The 19,138-nt window shown below is 40.2% G+C and overlaps 1 protein-coding gene and 2 long non-coding RNA genes across 3 annotated transcripts in view; 1 reads left to right on the plus strand and 2 right to left on the minus strand.

The window, feature by feature from the left end:
• Window positions 1-2,908: 2,908 nt before the first annotated feature.
• LOC146485672 (uncharacterized) lies at window positions 2,909-4,357 on the minus strand. The gene is made up of 3 exons (XR_014863335.1): window positions 3,792-4,357; window positions 3,621-3,692; window positions 2,909-3,214 (listed from the first exon to the last, which is right to left on the minus strand). It is a non-coding gene; the product is annotated as an uncharacterized LOC146485672 (long non-coding RNA).
• Window positions 4,358-6,875: 2,518 nt separating this feature from the next.
• LOC146485673 (uncharacterized) lies at window positions 6,876-8,622 on the plus strand. The gene is made up of 3 exons (XR_014863336.1): window positions 6,876-7,272; window positions 7,378-7,447; window positions 8,344-8,622. It is a non-coding gene; the product is annotated as an uncharacterized LOC146485673 (long non-coding RNA).
• Window positions 8,623-10,375: 1,753 nt separating this feature from the next.
• Window positions 10,376-19,138, minus strand: part of LOC146485674 (eukaryotic translation initiation factor 5B-like) — a 28,960-nt gene continuing 20,197 nt past the window's right edge. The window contains exons 18-25 of the mRNA XM_085103018.1: window positions 18,861-19,043; window positions 18,117-18,410; window positions 17,210-17,341; window positions 16,705-16,781; window positions 16,103-16,235; window positions 15,299-15,469; window positions 12,940-13,101; window positions 10,376-11,458 (exon numbers count right to left, since the gene is read on the minus strand). Of these exons, the coding sequence (XP_084959144.1) occupies window positions 11,351-11,458; window positions 12,940-13,101; window positions 15,299-15,469; window positions 16,103-16,235; window positions 16,705-16,781; window positions 17,210-17,341; window positions 18,117-18,410; window positions 18,861-19,043 (1,260 nt within the window). The 3' untranslated portion in view covers window positions 10,376-11,350. The remainder of the gene's footprint in view (window positions 11,459-12,939; window positions 13,102-15,298; window positions 15,470-16,102; window positions 16,236-16,704; window positions 16,782-17,209; window positions 17,342-18,116; window positions 18,411-18,860; window positions 19,044-19,138) is intronic.

A 19,138-nucleotide genomic window follows, 5' to 3' on the forward strand; every position in this document is an offset into this window, starting at 1 on the left:
ACTGCTTCTTGTGACGGCTGTTAGCTTACTGCTTTCATTAAATTTACCACAATTTACGTGTAAGAAGTATTACACGTAAGATTTGAGATGAATGTTCATCCGTTTATTAGTTGTTGATTTCTATGGTCATCGAAAGGGCAATAAAGCTGTAAATACATTCTCATCTGTTTTCAAACTCTTTCTTTTTTCTGCAGGATAAATTTCCTCAGCATCAAGCTAGCAACTGCCTCCGGCAGAACTTAAGATCTAAAGAGGTGTCGAGCGGGTGAAACTGACGCAAAACTACTAGCAGACAAATAACAAGTTTTCATGCATGTCGGCGGGAGTGAAAACAAATAAGTTTATTAAGTTTAAGCTAAAATGACAGAAGATATTTTTTTAACCTTGTTTTGACGTATCTTGACTAAAACCCTGAAACCAATCCAAATGTTTCAACTCGGTGTCGGTTACAGTCAAACGCATCCTCTACTGTTTTTTTTTTTCTTAATCCTGGCATCAGAATAAGCTTTGTTTTAATATAGCTACAACGGCTGCAGTTTTACAAATATGAGTAGATTATATAGCTGATATAATTTTTAGCGTAATTCGAAAGTCCATCACGTAGCCGGTTGTTGTTTTGCTTCTTCCTTTGCATGGCCACGGAACTTGATTCCAAACAGCAAAAAGCGTTCAACGTGAGCAAGAAAACAGTGAAAGCTAACAGAGCTCAATATGGAGGTTGCGAAAACTGCGTCGCTTGCAGCATCATAACTTTCCACAACTATTTATACTATCTCCAACAACAAATAACTAAATTTTAAGACATTTTTCGGCTACTGTTTAAACCATATCATACCACAGTTATCCCAAGCTGTATGAGCGTTAAAATAAAGACCTTTGTTTGACCTTTGTAATTTGAGTGTTACGCAATGGCGTAAATTATAAGGGTATGTATGGGAATTTACAAACGTGTTTGGAATCGAAAATAAAGGGCATGAATTGAAAAAAAAAAATGGCTTGCCTTGTCTCCTCGATATCTTGCCAGTGTTCGTATGCCGTATTTTGACCATTTCAGCGCGATTAAGTGGGTTTAAGATGTTCGTATGCCGTATTTTGGCCATTTCAGCGCGCTTTAGTGGGTTTTAGGTTAAAACCCACTAAATCGCGCTGAAATGGCCAAAATACGGCATACGAACACTGGCAAGATATCGAGGAGACTAGATAAGCCATTTTTTTTTCAATTCATGCCCTTTTTTTTTCGATTCCAAAACACGTTTGTAAATTCCCATACAAACCCTTATAATTTACGCCATTGCGTAACACACAAGTTACAAAAGTTAAACAAAGGTCTTTATTTTAACGCTCATACAGCTTGGGATACCTGTGATCATACTGGCAAAAGTGACAGAAAGCAGCTGAGAAAAAATTCACTAAAGTTATACGTGTCTGAGTACATGTCCTTAGAAGTGTAAGCTTTTTTCATTCATTCAATTGTAGCAAGCCTTGCAACGCACGCAGCGCCACCGTTTTGGCGCCCTTTTGACTTTACCGCTATAGTCATGTGATCAGTATCCTTTTAATCCAACTTTTAGCGTCTTCTTTTAATTGTTACCTTTTCGTTGTGAGAGTCTGGTACTTAAATGTGAGCACCGATGAGATCTCTTCCCTGGCAAAATTTTAAAAATTGGGCGCCATTTTCAATGGATGAAAATTTTCTCAATTCTTCACGCGTGCGCGTCGCGCGCGTACGGCGCAAGTTTTTCTAAAAATAGATTTTTGGTACAACACATGGAGACAAGCCCACAAGTCAAAATGGCATGTCGTTACGGTCTCCAACCCTGATTTTGGTTCCTGCGTATATTGAAAAGTTTCAGTAGGTTTGAAGTGCTAAGAATTGAATTGCTTCTGAATCTTTCGCCTTTATAAATGTTTGTATCCAGAAATGTCGTTTCTGCTTCTGAAATTTCAGTTATAAATTAACTGTGGGGTGGGTGTTTGTTTGCTTGCTCAATGAACTGTATTATCTCCTCTCTGTTTGAAGTCCATAGGGAAAATATGTCGTCTTTATATCGTTTCCAAATGTGCGGTTTTAATGCGCTTTAATTTAAAATCTCAGTTTCAACCTTAGCCATGAAGATATTGCTCAAAAAATAGGAAAAAAATAGCCAAGTGTGTGAGTTTTAGTATCCTCCTGTGCATTAACTGGGAATTTTTCACCATATCATCGTCCGTTCCGGGTCACGGCCAGGCATTTGATGGCCTCGTGAATTTCATTTCACAACAGTGCCTAACGTTACAATGGCGTTTTTTAGTCTAGAGGACACGTTATCCGTCTGGACGAGCTTGGGCAAACATTTGTTGTTCGTGTGGTATTAAATATGCGTCTATAGTATAAAGACAGGCACAAGACGCATTATGGAAGTTCGGCCAAAACAATGAGGTTTAAAAGTGGAAAATCTAGTAATATACATAAAATAAAATGCAGAAAATAACTGGAAGTGTCATCTGAATGGACGGTCATGATCAAGGAGATGGAAGAAAACCGTCACATAATGGACGAAACGAACGTAAAATTGGGTAGAAAGATAAAAGAGGTTTTCATCAGATATTTTCAACTGGATAAAACTATTATTGATTATCTGGGGTGTTTTTTTCAAGATTGATTTGCGTGAACATTTTCCCTGCAGATACAGTGGAACCCGGCTGTACAATTTCAAGAACTAGTTCTTGTTTTCATAGGCTGACTGAAATTCCCACATCTTAATTGCCCGGCGGATAGTGACTTACAAAGTGGATCAGAACATTATCCACTAATTAAACAATTAGCCTCAGATCCGTTTGGGCATAAAGAGCTAGCACACGACTGCTATGCTTTTGGGTCTACCATCTTGGATGCAAATGCACAGGATACCAAACAACATCAAACGAAAAACGTAACTTGAATATTTTAATTTCATTCATTCTTTCTTTTACAAGCTCCTGTACTGTGATTGAACACGCTAACGTGCTTTAATTTCCATGAAAATTTGTGAAGAAATGATCAATTCTTTTAAGGAGTAACGATAATGTTATGCCATTCAAACTATACTAAAAATAACGACCTATCCTCGTTATCAGGACTCCATGGGGTCATGAAGCTGGACAGACACCCGGGGGTGTTCGGCATTTTTATCTTTTCCAGCATCAAAAATGCTGCAGGCAGATCTCCGGAGACTTTGGATACCCTTGATAACGGACATAAGAAAACGAGAAGAATGACTGAATAAGACAATGAGTGTGTTAATTTTTAGTTCGACTTTAACACGTCATTAAAGGCAATGAAGAAACTCAAGTGTTTTTCACCCTTAATGGTGAGACTCTTGACACTTTTATTTCTGTTACAAAAAGGTGCATATGTAAGGACAAGTTCTACAACGATTGAGAGCTTAGGACCACTCAAGTTAAGGCTAATAAGACTATGTATGCGTAAATTATCATTGATCATACGGGTGGGTGAAGTCCTGAGAAGGACTGCTTGAGGTGACATTGACTGACATTTCGACAACCCGAGCGGAAGTCATCTTCAGAGCATCAGTAGATGGTATAATTTTCTCTGGTTGTTGACCTGGTTGTTGACAGCTTTTAAAAACTATTCACAGTTTACCTTCAGACTTAGTTGTTGTTTTCGATTCCTCTTCCACCGTTTCGGGTGGGATTTCGTCTTGGTTCACAATCTGCGCAAACAATATATAACAAAGAAGAACAAGTTATTAAAAAAACCAACTAAAACAAGAAGAAAGTCGCCTAAGTAGTTTTCGATTTACAGCCTGTACCTCGCCTTTTGCAGCAGACATTCTTGCACAACGATATGGTGCGACTGAATTTCTCAGCTGACTTCTTGCCTGATTGTTTGAAAACTGGATACTGAGAAAAGTATCGATGCACGCACTTTCAAGGTTAAAACGCTTGTGGCAACATTAATCCTTTGTTCCAGTTTTGTGTTGTCTTGTGATTTGTGACGATATGGGACTTTTTTTATCGTACTTTGTGATATCTGAAAGGTAAGGATTTTAGTGTTATATTACAAGGGTTGCCTGCCTAGACCAGTTTGTGAGTGATGCAACGGAGTTTGAAAGCTGAATACCGGCACCGTTTAAAGCAGAGCAGAAAATTCGCCACTCGAACTTTCGAAGGTAAACGATTATGGAAGTTTTTAAAATTGCATGTTCAGTTAGTAAGTTGCGTGATCGAATTTTGTGTATGTGTTGTTTATCAAAAAGGGATCTATAACTTCAAGCATTTTTTTTGCTTTTCTATAGACTCCCTCATCACTATTTTTATTTAGTATCGTATAATTATCATGAACAACAATGTATTAGTGATGGAAGCAATAAATTGAATTGAATTGAAATCATACGATGGCATTGGACTCTGTGAGCTGTGATCATGTTTTGACCTTCCAATCGAAAATCCATCCAAACGGCCCGGAGCTAGTCCTCGAAGAAAATCAAAATCCCACAGTATTCGAGCGACTGGAATGCGACGTTGGTTGCGGAGATATTTAACTTTGAAAAATGTGTAAAATATGTAAATGAGAGGACTGATGACGTCATACTATCAACTCAATATAACATCAAGCCGATATAAATAGAGCTATCTCAGTCAATTTACAGCAGAGACCATTGAAACCTGGTAGGCTAATAGTTCTAAGGACCATACACCTACAGCCATAAAAAATTCGGTTCCCATGATAGCCTGCAGTGCAGGCGTTTTTTATGGGCGAGCGCTGAATAATAAAGTTAGTTCGCGTATTTGAAGGAGGCTGAGGGGGAGGGGGGGGGGCAGGAAATTTCTCAGCTAGTCGTCCTCTCCCTTAGGGTCACTGTTGACTCGCTCCAGCCCTCTCGCGCTTCCTCGCCCAAGATGACAGCAACGAAGGATTATTCAGCGCTCCCGCTCCAAAAATACGCCTGCATTGCAGGCTATTCCCATGGCAACTCACTCTTTTCCAGTCTCCTCCAACCTGATTTCAATATTTTAGTGATTTTCAGCTTGAAAAACAATTAACAAGGCCACGAACACGACCTAACATATTTATACGCTTGCTGGATCATGCAGATGAGGCACCATTGGCAAATATTAAAACAGAACGCCAACGGTGGCCAGCAAAGCCGTAAGTATCAGCAGGAGCTCATTAATGGGTTCCCGGTATCAGGGAGGACTGGAACCCAGTATGTTGCCATGGTAACAAAACTGTTTATTAAGGTTATTTTCACATTCAAAGTATTTAAAAATTATGTAATTTTGTCGAAACCGAACTGGACTTTCTCTTCCATTTTCCATACATGTATAAAGTAGTAGCCCCACGCAGTCCGTTTCTACGTTTCGCATTCCCGGGGGGGGGGGGGGGGGTACTCGCCGGAATTCTTGGTGGGGGTGTGCCGCCCGGGTCTTCAAATCCCGACCCTATTTCAGACCTAAACTTGCCATTTTCCACACCCGTTTTAAGACCTGACCTCTAAAATTCATACTCGTTTTCAGACCTGATTATGCATCAGTGCCGAACGGAAGTTGACGCAAGGAGTAAAAGTAAGCTGGAATGACATAGTTTATCTATTTCTTTTTCTCGCCATCAGTTAGTCGTTCCAGTTACGTACTGAGAAGAAAAATATGTTTATAAGCTTTCGTAAATGTTCCCTGCCCCAAAAATTCGACCCGATTTCAGACCGTAATTGTCAAAATCTATACCCTATTTCAGACCAAAACGGCTCAAAAACCATACCCTTTGGGGCGGCACATACCTATATACCTTATATAGGGGAGTACCCCCCCCCCCCCCGGGTTCGCAGTGTTTGCACGAGAAGCAAATTGAGTTCAAATATTGGAGAATATGTCAATTTTAAAACGTAGCGAATCGACTGAGCTGCAGTGTAGCGAAACGACTTTGTAGCGAAACTACCGGTAAGCTTTATTTCTGCTTTCAATCATATATTTTGCTTTTATAATTTCGTTTCTACAACTTCTCCGTTATCTAAATTTAGGAACCAAACCCATGTCGTTGCAAGAACGCTTGCTCGACCCGTAGAAAACAAGGTTCTCCTGGAGGTTTTCCTAGTCGAGGAGATAATCGACTGTGTACCGAAGCTTGTCTTCGTCTGAGCTCCAAACCAAGCAGCCATGACGCGTAGTTCGAAACGTTTACAAGGAATCCGGTTACTTCGTTCCATGACCACTTCGTTCCACCAAATAGCCACTTCGTTCCAACGAATAGTCACTTCGTTCCAAGTGTAAACTAAGATTCCCACCGCACGAACCTTTCGCCAGGTTGAGTAAATGTAATTTTCCAAATATATATAATGGTGATTTGTTCTCCACTGTTTTTGATTGATTTCTCTCGTTATTTTAGTCAACGCAGGCGATTTCTTCCGCCCGGCGCCTTTTACGTTTCCCACCTCTTCTTTTCATGTTCCGTTGGAGACGCGATCCATACTGTTTTTAACCAAATATGATAAAATAATATCATAGGATGAGCAAAAGCATACTCAGAAACAGGTTTCCAGTAAAAGATCGAAAATCCAATAAAACACTGGGAAGATTGAAGCGGATTTCTAGATGCCGACGCGTGAATTTCATCTCACAACAACGCCTAACGTTTCAATGGCGTTTTTATTCTAGAGGACACATTATCCATCTGGACGAACTTGGGCAAACATTTGTTGTTCGTGTGGTATTAAATATGCGTCTATAGTATAAAGACGGGCACAAGACGCAGCGCGGTCACAAAGGTGACTGACTGTCAAAACAGATCAAAACATGATCACAGCTCATGATTTGTCCGTGATCACAGGCACGATCACAGAGTCCAATGCCATCGTATGATAAACAACACATTCACAAACTTCGATCATGCAACTTACTAACTGAACATGCAATTTTAAAAACTTCCATAATCGTTTACCTTCGAAAGTGCGAGTGGCGAATTTTCTGGCCTGCTTTAAACGGTGCGGGTATTCAGCTTTTAAACCGTTGCATCACTCACCAACCGGTATAGGCAGGCAACCCTTGTAATATAACACTAAAATCCTTACCTTTCAGATATCACAAGGTACGATAAAAAAAAGTCCCATATCGTCACAAATCACAAGACAAAAAACACAAAACTCGAACACAGGATTAATGTTGCCACAAGCGTTTTAACCTTGAAAGTGCGTGCATCGATACTTTTCTCAGTATCCAGTTTTTAAACAATCAGGCAAGAGGTCAGAGAAGTTCGCACCATATCGCTGTGCAAGAATGTCTGCTGCAAACGGTGAGGTACAGGCTGTATTGTGTAAATCGAAAACTACTTAGGCGACTTTCTTCTTATTTTAGTTGGTTTTTTCATAACTTGTTCCTCTTTGTTATATATTGTTTGCGCAGATTGTGAACCAAGACGAAATCCCACCCGAAACGGTGGAAGAGGAATCGAAAACAACAACTAAGTCCGAAGGTAAACTGTAAATAGTTTTTAAAAGCTGTCAACAACCAGGTCAACTACCAGAGAAAATTATACCATCTACTGATGCTCTGAAGATGACTTCCGCTCGGTTTGTCGAAAAGTCAGTCAACGTCACCTCAAGCAGTCCTTCTCAGGACTTCACTCACCCGTATGATCAATGATAACCCTTTCCCGCCCGAGGGAAATGTCAAATTTTTCTAAGTCGCTAACTATGAACTGGGAGACCACATGTGATATACCATTTAAAGGGTATTTTCTGGGGTGTGCTATAAATTACACCAACAGAGATGGAGGAGGTCACATATTAGAGCGAGAAAAATCCAAAACAAAAGAAGAAAAATATTGAAAATTTTCCTATTCGTTGTACATACTGGGTATCCCCCTAAACTATAGCTTAATGTACAGCTCTCAGTGCATTGCCTGTTGTAAGATATCAGCTGGAAAAAATCCAAAAGTTTGAGGGGTGGTAAATCAAGTTTCATATAGGAGGGGGGCATGATTTTATGCCTTCAATTTATCGATCTTTCAAAGATCTTTTAGTTGTGCAAATTTCACACAAATTGACCAGATACTGAGCTCATAAATATTATTGCGTCTTGTGCCATATGGCACTCTTGGGCGGGAAAGGGATAATTTACGTATACATAGTAATGTCATTCTTATTAGCCTTAACCCGGACCTTAACTTGAGTGGTCCTAAGCTCTAAATCGTCGTAGAACTTGTCCTTAAATACACAACTTTTTGTAACAGAAATAAAAGTGTCAAGAGTCTCACCATTAAAGGTGAATAACATTTGAGTTTCTTCATTGCCTTTAATGACGTGTTAAAGTCAAACTAAAAATTAACACACTCATTGTCTTATCCAGTCATTCTTTTCGTTTTCTTAGGTCCGTTATCAAGGGTATCCAAAGTCTCCGGAGATCTGCCCGCAGCATTTTTGATGCTGGAGAAGACAAAAATGCCGAACACCCCAGGGTGTCTATCCAGCCACAAGCGATCATATAGCGAAGATAGGTTTTCGGGTTTTATGATGTGATAATTTCTTCACAAATTTTCATGGAAATTCCCGCCGCAGTTTTAATCGAACAGTCTTAAAGCATGTTAGCGTGTTCAATCACAGGAGCTTGTAAAAGAAAGAATGAATGAAATTAAAATATTCAAGTTACGTTTTTCGTTTGATGTTGTTTTGTATCCTGTGCATTTTCATCCAAGATGGTAGACCCAAAAGCACAGTAGTCGTGTGCTAGCTCTTTTTTGCCCGAACGGATCTGAGGCTAATTGTTTAATTGGTGGATAATGTTCTGATCCACTTTGTAAGTCACTATCCGGCGCCAGGCAATTAAGATTTTCAGTGTAAGTCTATGAAAACTAGAACTAGTTGTCGAAATTGTACAGCCGGGTTCCACTGTATCTGCAGGGAAAATGTTCACGCAAATCAATCTTGAAAAAAAAAAACAACAACAAAAAAACAGATAATCAATAATAGTTTTATCCAGTTGAAAATATCTGATGAAAACCTCTTTCATCTTTCTACCCAATTTTTACGTTCGTTTCGTCCATTATGTGACGGTTTTCTTCCATTTCCTTGATCATCGTCCATTCAGATAACATTTCCAGTTATTTGCTACATTTTATTTTATGTATATTACTAGATTTTCCACTTTTAATACCTCATTGTTTTGGCCGAACTTCCATAAATGCGTCTTGTGCCTGTCTTTATACTATAGACGCATATCTAATACCACACGAACAACAAATGTTTGCCCAAGTTCGTCCAGATGGATAATGTGTCCTCTAGAATAAAAAACGCCATTGAAACGTTAGGCGTTGTTGTGAGATGAAATTCACGAGGCCATCAAATGCCTGGCACCCGGAACGGACGATGATATGGTGAAAAATTCCCAACTAATGCAGGGGAGGATACTAAAAATCACACACTTGGCTACTTTTTTCCTATTTTTTGGGCAATATCTTCATGGCTAAGGTTGAAACTAACATATTTTCCCTTTGGACTTTAAACAGAGAGGAGATGATGCAGTTCATTGAGCAAGCAAACAAACACCCACCCCACAGGAAATTAAACTGAAATTTCAGAAGCAGAAACGACATTTCTGGATACAAACATTTATAAAGGCGAAAGATTCAGAAGCAATTCAATTCTTAGCACTTCAAATCTACTGAAACTTTTCAATATACGCAGGAACCATAATCAGGGTTGGAGACCGTAACGAGATGCCATTTTGACTTGTAGGCTTGTCCCCATGAGTTGTACCAAAAATCTATTTTTAGAAAACCTTGCGCCGTACGCGCGCGACGCGCACGCGTGAAGAATTGAAAATTTTTTCATCCATTCAAAATGGCGCCCAATTTTTAAAATTTTGCCAGGGAAGAGATCTCATCGGTGCTCACATTTAAGTACCAGACTCTCACAACGAAAAGGTAACAATTAAAAGAAGACGCTAAAAGTTGGATTAAAAGGATACTGATCACATGACTCTCGCGGTAAAGTCAAAAAGGCGCCAAAACGGTGGCGCTGCGTGCGTTGCTATAGTTGAATGAATGAAAAAAGCTTACACTTCTAAGGACATATACTCAGACAGGTAACTTTAGTGAATTTTTTCTCAACTGCTTCCTGTCACTTTTGCCAGTATGACTCAAACAGTAGCCGAAAATGTCTAAAATTCAGTTATTTGTTGTTGGAGAAAGTATAAACAGTTCTGGAAAGTTAGGATGCTGCAAACGACACAGTTTTCGCAACCTCCATATTGAGGTCTGTTAGGGGTCTCCATCCCTGATTATGGCTTCTGGCGCTTAAATTTTAAAATGCGTTGTTCAAAATCTGCAAGTTAAATTCTATTAAAATACGTTGCCTTTTGGGAGTTCAAAGTTGCTTTGCTACCATTAAAACAGCTAACAAGGTATACTTCAACGTCATTTATTTTCGCATCAATGTTTAATTTAACTTTGTAACATAACATGCTCAGTCGCATTTCAAGATTGTAGCTTCCAACCCAGCCTAGCCTCGTTCCCATTCTTCCTTGACGCGCGGTCGAACGTCACGTCACCCGCTGAGCGCTGATGGGAAGACCCGCCCAAGCCTCAGGCAGGCAGCTCTCGCTCAATAAGCGCGATTTGGCCTGGGAACGAGGCTGTCACGCAGCTTCGGGTTACCTCTTTTGGTACAACCGCTGATCAGTAATGTTTGTGAAACAAGGAAAGAAAACACAGCCATATTGAAGGTCACAACTTTGTGAGAAGCTGTAACTTCAAATGTTGTGTTGTGAAGGATGAAGACCACAAGTCAGGAACCTCCATGGAAAGAAAAAACAACGAAACTCCACCCTAAGTAAATTTTTTTATTATGAAGGGTAAGCAAGTAGGGAAGTGTTCAGTTTTTCGTTCAATGGCAGGATACCACGGTATGACAAGTTGTTCAGCCGCTTTGCCGATTGCCCGTCTGGAATAGGAAAGTACAGAAAACAAAACTGGATAGATTGCTTGTTTGGATGAGGGCATAATCCGGGCACAGCCTCCCTCGTCCCTACATGAAAGGGAAATTTAAATTACCTCAGGCACAAGGCCATTATTAGAACACCGGACGTTAAAATAAAAGTGAGTCATTGAGGATTTGCAAGGAGACATCCGATGGAGCCTCCCCGGCTGATTCGCACTACAGAGTAATTTAAATTATATCAGGCAACGGAGAGTACAACGCAGCTTTCATCATCTCTAATGAAAACAAAACTGAGTTGACCGCGGGTTTGGAAGTGGCGGGGGGGGGGGGGGGGGACATCCGCAATGACTCTCTGTTCCCTAACCCCTGGGAGAATTTACAATGTCATAGTGTTATCAGTCGGAGTGAAGCTTAAATTCCAACGCTCAGTCTGCATTCATTTATATTATTTCAAATAACTTCTTCAATTCAATCATTAGCTGCCAGTCCGCTTTCTGTAAATCATCTCTGAAATAATCCTTTACAGCATCAATTGACTCTCGGCTGATCTGTAGAGTACAAAAGGAAAAAATTAAACTTCAACACAAGGCAAAATACTCAAGTAATTAACAGCTAAATGTGCTGGAAACGTGAAAACAAGACTCTTTGCGTTCCAGGAAACATCGTTATTGTTTAAAGCAACGTTTTTTTTCCCTAGTAAACGAAGAGTGCCTTCTCTGCTTTTGATCACGTTTGATCCCCCCCCCCCCCTTCCCCTCCCCTACACGGTGGACAAATTTTGAAATAGTTTAATTTGTGAGGCTGTGGCATTATCCCTTCGACTGGGTGGGGTCCTGGAATTACAAGATAGAGAGAGCAAGAAATCGAGGATAAGGAAAAAAACACACACACAAACAAACAACACCGCAAATACAACTCTGGCCCTGAAGAAGACTCGTGGTACTACAGTCGGACCTCTATTAAGCGGCCACCCTGGGGACTTTGAAAACTGGCCGCTTAGGGACTGGTCATAAAGTACCGGGGGGGGGGGGGGTGGGCTGGAAAAATTCATTTTTACGAAGGCTAGTTTTGTGTGACCCACCCTCATATTTTTGCAGAATAATGCATGGCCCACCCATATTTTTCAGGTAAAAAATGAAATGACCCACCCCTAGTAAATAAAGGTAAGACTATACATAAAACTAGACAAATTAGAGGACAAGTATGATAGAGGAAGGAGCACACATGCACTTATTAGTCACTATGGTATTTTATAAGGTGATAACATAAGGCATTGGCAATGATATAATGTACAACGCACCTCAGTTTGAGTAACAGTCAGTCGGAGTCTCCAGAAAATATCCTTACCCCACCCATGGAGGGAATTCAAGATTCTGGAGGGGATGGTGGTAAGAGAAAGAACAAAATTACAGAGATTGTATGAAAGAAACTTGGAAGTTCCTGGCGGTAGGGCGTCCTTTTATAAATTCCCTCTGTGATGGGGGATGGATATTTTCTGAAACTACACAATTATAATTTGTGCTTTTACTGTTAATACATTTCACAGTTTTACTGGCAAAAGGCACCATTTGATGCAAAACATGTGCAAAAATATTATGTGCCCCACCCCTTTAATGATGCATGGTTTTTGCTAGCCCACCCCTTTTTACATGCATGAAAACAGTGACCCACCCCCCCTTTTTTTTCCAGCCCACCCCCCCCTGTACTTTATGACCAGTCCCTTAATAGAGGTTGGCCGTTGAATAGAGGTATCGAATACAGCACTTTACTGACAAAATAATAATTCGGGACTTTGGAAAGTGGCCGCTAAATAGAGGGTGGCCGCTTAATAGAGGTCCGAATGTAGCTGTAAAATTGGCCTAAATAAATTGCCCTTTGTCGAAGTGTCAGCCCTGCAATCAGCTATTAGGTGGCGTCTGGCACGTGCATTTCTACTACAAGAGATCCGGCAGCGAAACGTATTCAGAATATTCACACACACGAGGAATTAAGGTCCTCCCACCCCTATAACTCAGCATCGTAATTTTACCTTGCTGACCACAAGGTCCGTGTGATCAAAATGCCGGCCGTACATTTTCGGCGCTTCGCCGGGAGGAGATTCGATCTTTATACAAACTTCCATTCCTTTACGAGCTTCAGGCAGAGGCTTGTGGTTTGCTTCAATGCCGGTAACGACGCCGATATCTAGAAACTAAAACATAACATCACAGATTATCTCTGTATCAATGGAAGTGGAATTGTCGAGAGATTAGCTAGCTGTTAGCTAGATTATCTTTGCACTGGTCCATCCAGCCACAAACAACACTGTTCCAGCAGAGTAGACGGCAAGAAAATATCTTGGATGCACCCATAATCAACATCTTTAGAATCTTTATTAATCCCCACTTCTCCACATAATACATTAGAAAAATCAAAGGCTCCTGTGAGCCAACTCGTGAATGCAGATGACACATAGTAATTGAAATTTAGACGGCTACGGAAACTTCCTTGAAAGCTAAAAGAAATTATATCTTTGCCCGATTATGTAACGAAAAATAACCATTCTTGTACTATAAAAATGATTGTTAAATTATTCTGTACAGGTTGAATAAGCCGATTATTCTGATGCGCGGATTAAAAAAAATCACGTGTTTTTTATTCAAAGTTCATAGAAGCACGCCATGTGCAGCTACATCATGCAAATTCGTGTCCCCGATAGTCCGGGGCTACTAGATTTTGCGATCGGGCTAGTGGATTCTAACCATCACTTGCCCGATGGGCAAGTGAAGATTTTTTGGGAATTAAAATTACAAAATTACAGTAGGGCAAGCCGATCTCACAAAGGGAAATCTGTTCAACAAAGTATCGCATTACATTTCATATTTTTCCTTTGGAGTTCAGTCCACGCAATCCTCAAGTAAAAATAATGAACTATGACAAGCTCTTGCTAAATAAGAATTATTTATCGACCGCGTCCTTTTGCTTTCCCATAAATAACCAGTTGTTAATTTCGAAAATGAAACATTTTTCCCTTTGAAACCTCTATGAAAGCTGACAAGATCTTTAAGTGTTCATTTCACCAGAAATTTGCATAATTTTGTTTACGACGTCAATGATGCGTGACATGGCACGTTCCGCTTTCGCGTGAAAACTGACAAATTAAATTATTTTTTAATTAAATTATTTCTAAATTAAATTATTTTTAATTCTTAAAAGAAACCGCACTCTGTAGAAAAAAACGAAAAAAACCTATAACTTTGCTCAGATTCAACGAAAAATCTCCATTCTTACACTAAAATGATTGTCAAATTATTCTCTACAGAATGAATGAGAGAATTCTGACGCGTCGTGAAAAAAAATTTCACGTTTTTTCTTTTTTCACTAATTGAGTTTACGACCCCGGACTTTCTGGAAAACTGAAAAAACTTGTAACTTTGCTCAGATAGAACGAAAAATCTCCATTCTTGCACTAAATGATCGTTAGACTGCAAGCAGTCCCTTTCTGGATAGTCGAGAGGTCGCGCGAAATAGCCAAGCGCGAAAAAACTGGAGCAAACGAGCGGAGTGGGGCTTGGGAAGAGGTCATTTATTTCTCCTCGCTCCAGTCTCGCTGCGCTGTGAGCGTACCATCTCGACTGATCAGAAAGGAACTGCTTGCAGTCTAAATGATCGTCAAATTATTCTCTACATATTGAATAAGAATTTCCTGCTGCGCCGTGAACAACAAATGTTCGCGTGTTTTTTTCCACTAATTGAATTTAAAACTCATTCACTGCGCACGCCCGAAAGTTAACGACAAAACCGCCCGCCCGACCGACCGACCGAGTCAAAAGTCAGCTATCGCTATAACTCGTTCATTGCGCTACGCGCATTCACGAGTTAAAAAAGCAGTATAAATAAAACGGAGAAAGCGCAAAAAAAAAAAAAAAGAAAAACCAGTCTAGCTAATACTTAGCCCTTAACAGACAAGGATGGTAAATTATCGCTTTTTGTAGGGAGAGAAGAAAAGCAAAAAATATACATTATAAAACATAAACACACATATATAGACACAGGACAAAACTATAATAAGGGTGATAAGAGCAAAATAATTACACTAAGTCAATTTTTGATATTGAGAGAAGTGCAATTTCAAAAGAGCTTTTTCTTCAATAAATCAATCAACTATGAACGAATGGGGAAAAGCTGGACAAACATTCAACGCCGAGGTTGGCGGTTCGAACACTGATCTCCTGGCTCTGGAGCTAACCCTGCAAATGGCCTCCATCCCTTTGGGCGGCCTGTGACACAAAAGCGACTTTGCCTGGGTCATAGCAACCTCATACCCAAGTCTTTTCCCTCGCAATTTACAACAGAAAAGCGCTGGTTACGAGGTTGATGCCATACAGTATACAGTACATGGTACTCACCTCCTGGCTTGGAACTGTTACTGGGGTACCCTCCTTCACCACACCAGCCTCCACAATCACACCAACCACAATAGGTCCACGGGAGTTGAATATGTGCTGGGGCAGGATTCGAAGCTTGCATGGAAATACCGCAATATGTTTGAACTCTTCACGCTTCTTCTGCTTGAGTTCCTGGTGCAGAAAATGTGAGTTTTCAACGCTAAATTTTCACTGATCTCAACACTTTTAAACAGTAAGGGGTTTTTGATATCTTTTGTTAAAAATGATGTAATAAGACCTTCAATCAGCTGCCAAATAATTCTAGAATGACGAGAAGAAAGAAATCAACTCAATTCTTGAAAGGAACAACTCGTGATCTGTTCTAAAGCATTTTGGAAACAAAAATGCGAAAACTTGAAAAACATTCGCCTTACATTTTTCAAGTTTCAATCCGTAACGACCTTTTCTGTTTCTGGCCAGAGGCACTAATCGACAGTTTTATTGTAGTGGGGTCATAATTTATATAACAAACTTGACAATTATTTCCTTGTTTCTGCTGACAGACGAACATTTTTGGGTTTTGAAATAACAGCAAATTTGCGTGATACTTCCCCTTTAACTTATCATGTATCAACGAAAGATTGCTGAAAAATCTTCCCAAATTCCCAAAAAAGGAGAAATCTGTTAACGCCACAAAGCCATGTTTGTTTCGCTTTATATAATTAGCGATAGGACTATAGAATTCTTGATAACGCTACGAATCCTGATAAATACAAGTCAATATCACCTCTCTCGATTTGTTGAATCCCAGAGATTCTTCCTTACCTCTCTATAAGCTGTGAATTTGTCAAATAAGTGGTAAATTATGTCGGCGGCAAAGATTTTTACGCCTAAACTGTCGGCCATCTCCTGTGCATCTCTCTCTATCCGCACATCAAAGGCCAGGATAACAGCATATCTGCACGGTACACGACAAACACAGTTTAAAAAAAAGCAAAACGTACTATGCGTGAATGGATTTAAGCCGCGTGAGGCAATTTGATGAAAAGCAATGAAAATCAATTGATCAATGCGAAGAAAGCCAGATAAATCAAATCTTGAGTTGATGTATATGAACAAATTTCCCGCGCATTCTGCGTCTGCCGCCAGTTACAAGGTGTACGATACATATTTTTCCCGCGCTTCCCAGTGATTACTTTTACGTGCATATAGCAGCGGATAAACGCCTTTCCCGCGCTTGACTATGGCGCCGGGCTCCACGTTATTTATAGAGTCCAGTGTGGCTTTCCAATGACTGTGAAGGTCAAGTCACTTACAAATTGCGATTGTTTTTTGCGCTTATTACCACCTTCCCGTGAACGTTTCTACGTTTGCAAACAAACAGTTTTCCCACGAAAAAGACAAAGGTAACGACAAAAATAACTTACTGTCCGTCGTGTTCCAACATGGTGGAGCATTTCATGATGTCCTTCTTGTGAACTGGTCCAATGTTAACTCCTGAGTACTGTTGAATCAAGGAAAACGGCATTCAGACCATTTTAGTTCAGCACGGTTTCAGTTGCTCAATAAAATATAAAATCTTAAATCTACACTTGCAAAAGTTATACAAAAGTAGCTTCGTGTTCGATATGGTTCTGCTTAACTTGACTCTCTCACTAGCAAAAAAAACAAGAGAAAAGAAAGGTGCTTCTAACTTCCTTAACCAACAAGAAGTCCAGCAAAACCAACCGTGACTTGTCTGAACGCGTTTTCCAGCGCTAGGCTCATTGTCTTGTTTACATTTCCTGGGATTGATTATAGGATTCTAATTGAGAAACTCGAAAGTTCCGCGCTACCTTAAGTTATCTAACCTGGGTTCTTGCTATCTACCAAACGGTGGAACTGCTCAAATGATTCAAATTATGGCAGCAAATAACCATAGCTACTACCCACCGGAATTTTTGAAGTGCGCAGGAACTCCAGCAAGGCTTCCAGTGATCCCAGAGTAGACGCTTGTACATACACACCGCGATCAGATAGCTTGATAGACTGAAGGGTATCATTCAGTATGTTTGATACTTCTTCCTGTTAAAAAGCAGAAAATAAGATCAACAATGAAACCAACAAGTTAGAAAAGACTTACAAAAGGATAAATGTTTCTGTGTATACGTGCGCTCGACTGACCGAATTCTAGAAAAAATTGAACGGAACAACCTCAAGATTTTTCTTTTAGATAAATTTGGGATGATGTCTCAACAACCTTTCGCTGGCACACGATGTTCAAGGGCTATTTTGTATTTCAGTAACTTCAAAAACCTCTTAAGAGGGATTTTTAGTAATCATGGTACATACTCTTATCCCGGAATACGGCTAATCGAATGCAAGCATAATAACACTATAGAAAACATTTGTCATGTTCCTATACAGTTCTAGTATAACCCAGTGACTTTTATTTCTCGTCCCGTTACTTCTTCGATGCCACAAAATAAACTTCTACATTAAGGTTACCATTAGGGACCTTCAGATTTGACTACCAGTACAAGATTGAGTACGATTACGACTTTTCTAATCTAGCTGGCGTGGTTTAGATAACCCCTCCTGTCACACCAATCTTGTTTCTAGGGTCTCCTTATCTGCTGGTAAACAACAGGAAGGAGTGAGAGTTTTGGGGGTGTGACCGATTTGAAATTTGAAAGTCGTACTCGTACTCTGATCTGAAGACCCCTAATATGTCAGCTTCTCGAACTTGCCCTTTCTAAGGTCAATATCGCAAACAACTCGACAAGACAACTTGTAGTTTCTAAACCATAATTCATCAAATATTCGTCAAACAGGAAACTAAACAGCATGGTCAACGCACCTTAAAAAAGTCCACCTCATCTGGCTGTTGTGCTACAAACAGAGGTATTCCAGCAAGCGCTTTTTCCAGGTCCTTCGCAGCGATCTTGATTCCCTGGGCCCCAGGAAGCTCCTTGTGGTTGATGTACTGATTTTTGACCCTGAGTTCCTTCAGGGGCTGAGGCGTGAGAAGGGCCCTGATCTGAGTCACAATAGGGCCCTCGATTCCGGCTACTACTATAGTATCGCTCTCCTTCAGTTTGCCATTCACCAGAATCACATCTATAGTTGTACCGAGGCCGGGCAACGCTTTGACCTAAACACAACAACATCAGTCAAATTACTTATGAATTGAAATTATCAGCGAGTGGTCTGTTCTCTCCTGATAAATATTGTCTATGTGCATGGGGGCATTTTGTGTATGAGGCACGCTGTCAGAATTTTCGCATAATTTTGACGAAAAAATAGCGTGACAGCCCTTAAAGACTAGTCAACGGAGATGCTTGAAAATCATCTTGCCGGCAGAAGTCTCGAAGCTACTGTAATAACATTTAGTTTCATTACCCTCACAATCTAGCCGAACGAAATGTCGACCTTAGACTTTAGGTTAAAACTAAAATGAAATAAGGTACAATATCCCACCATGAAATGGGTGACAATGCCTCGAACGCATTTACAGTTCTCTTCAAGTGAATTAGTCCGCCAACTGCGGTTACACCAAAATTTTTAGTGAATTAAAAAATTACTGAAAAGGAAGAAGAATTACCTCTAAAACCATACTCTGTAATTCGTCAGAGAAGGCCAGCCTCTGAGCGAGCCTTGTTTGTGTAAGTCGTACCACCTGTGAGATAAGATCACCCATACCATCTCCAGTGTGAGCTGAGGTAGGCACTAAAGATACGTAAGATCTTGGGTCTGGATTATTGTAGAACAGTGCCGCATTCAGAGCCTAAAAGAAACCAAGGTCGTGTTAAATGTAGCCCGAGTTATCAATGGGAATGGGAAATACTGAATTGAGATGGCCTGAGAAATAAAGAAAGACCT

The sequence above is a fragment of the Pavona decussata genome, unplaced genomic scaffold (assembly GCF_977016875.1).
Source record: "Pavona decussata unplaced genomic scaffold, jaPavDecu1.1 SCAFFOLD_25, whole genome shotgun sequence".
NCBI lineage: Eukaryota > Metazoa > Cnidaria > Anthozoa > Scleractinia > Agariciidae > Pavona > Pavona decussata.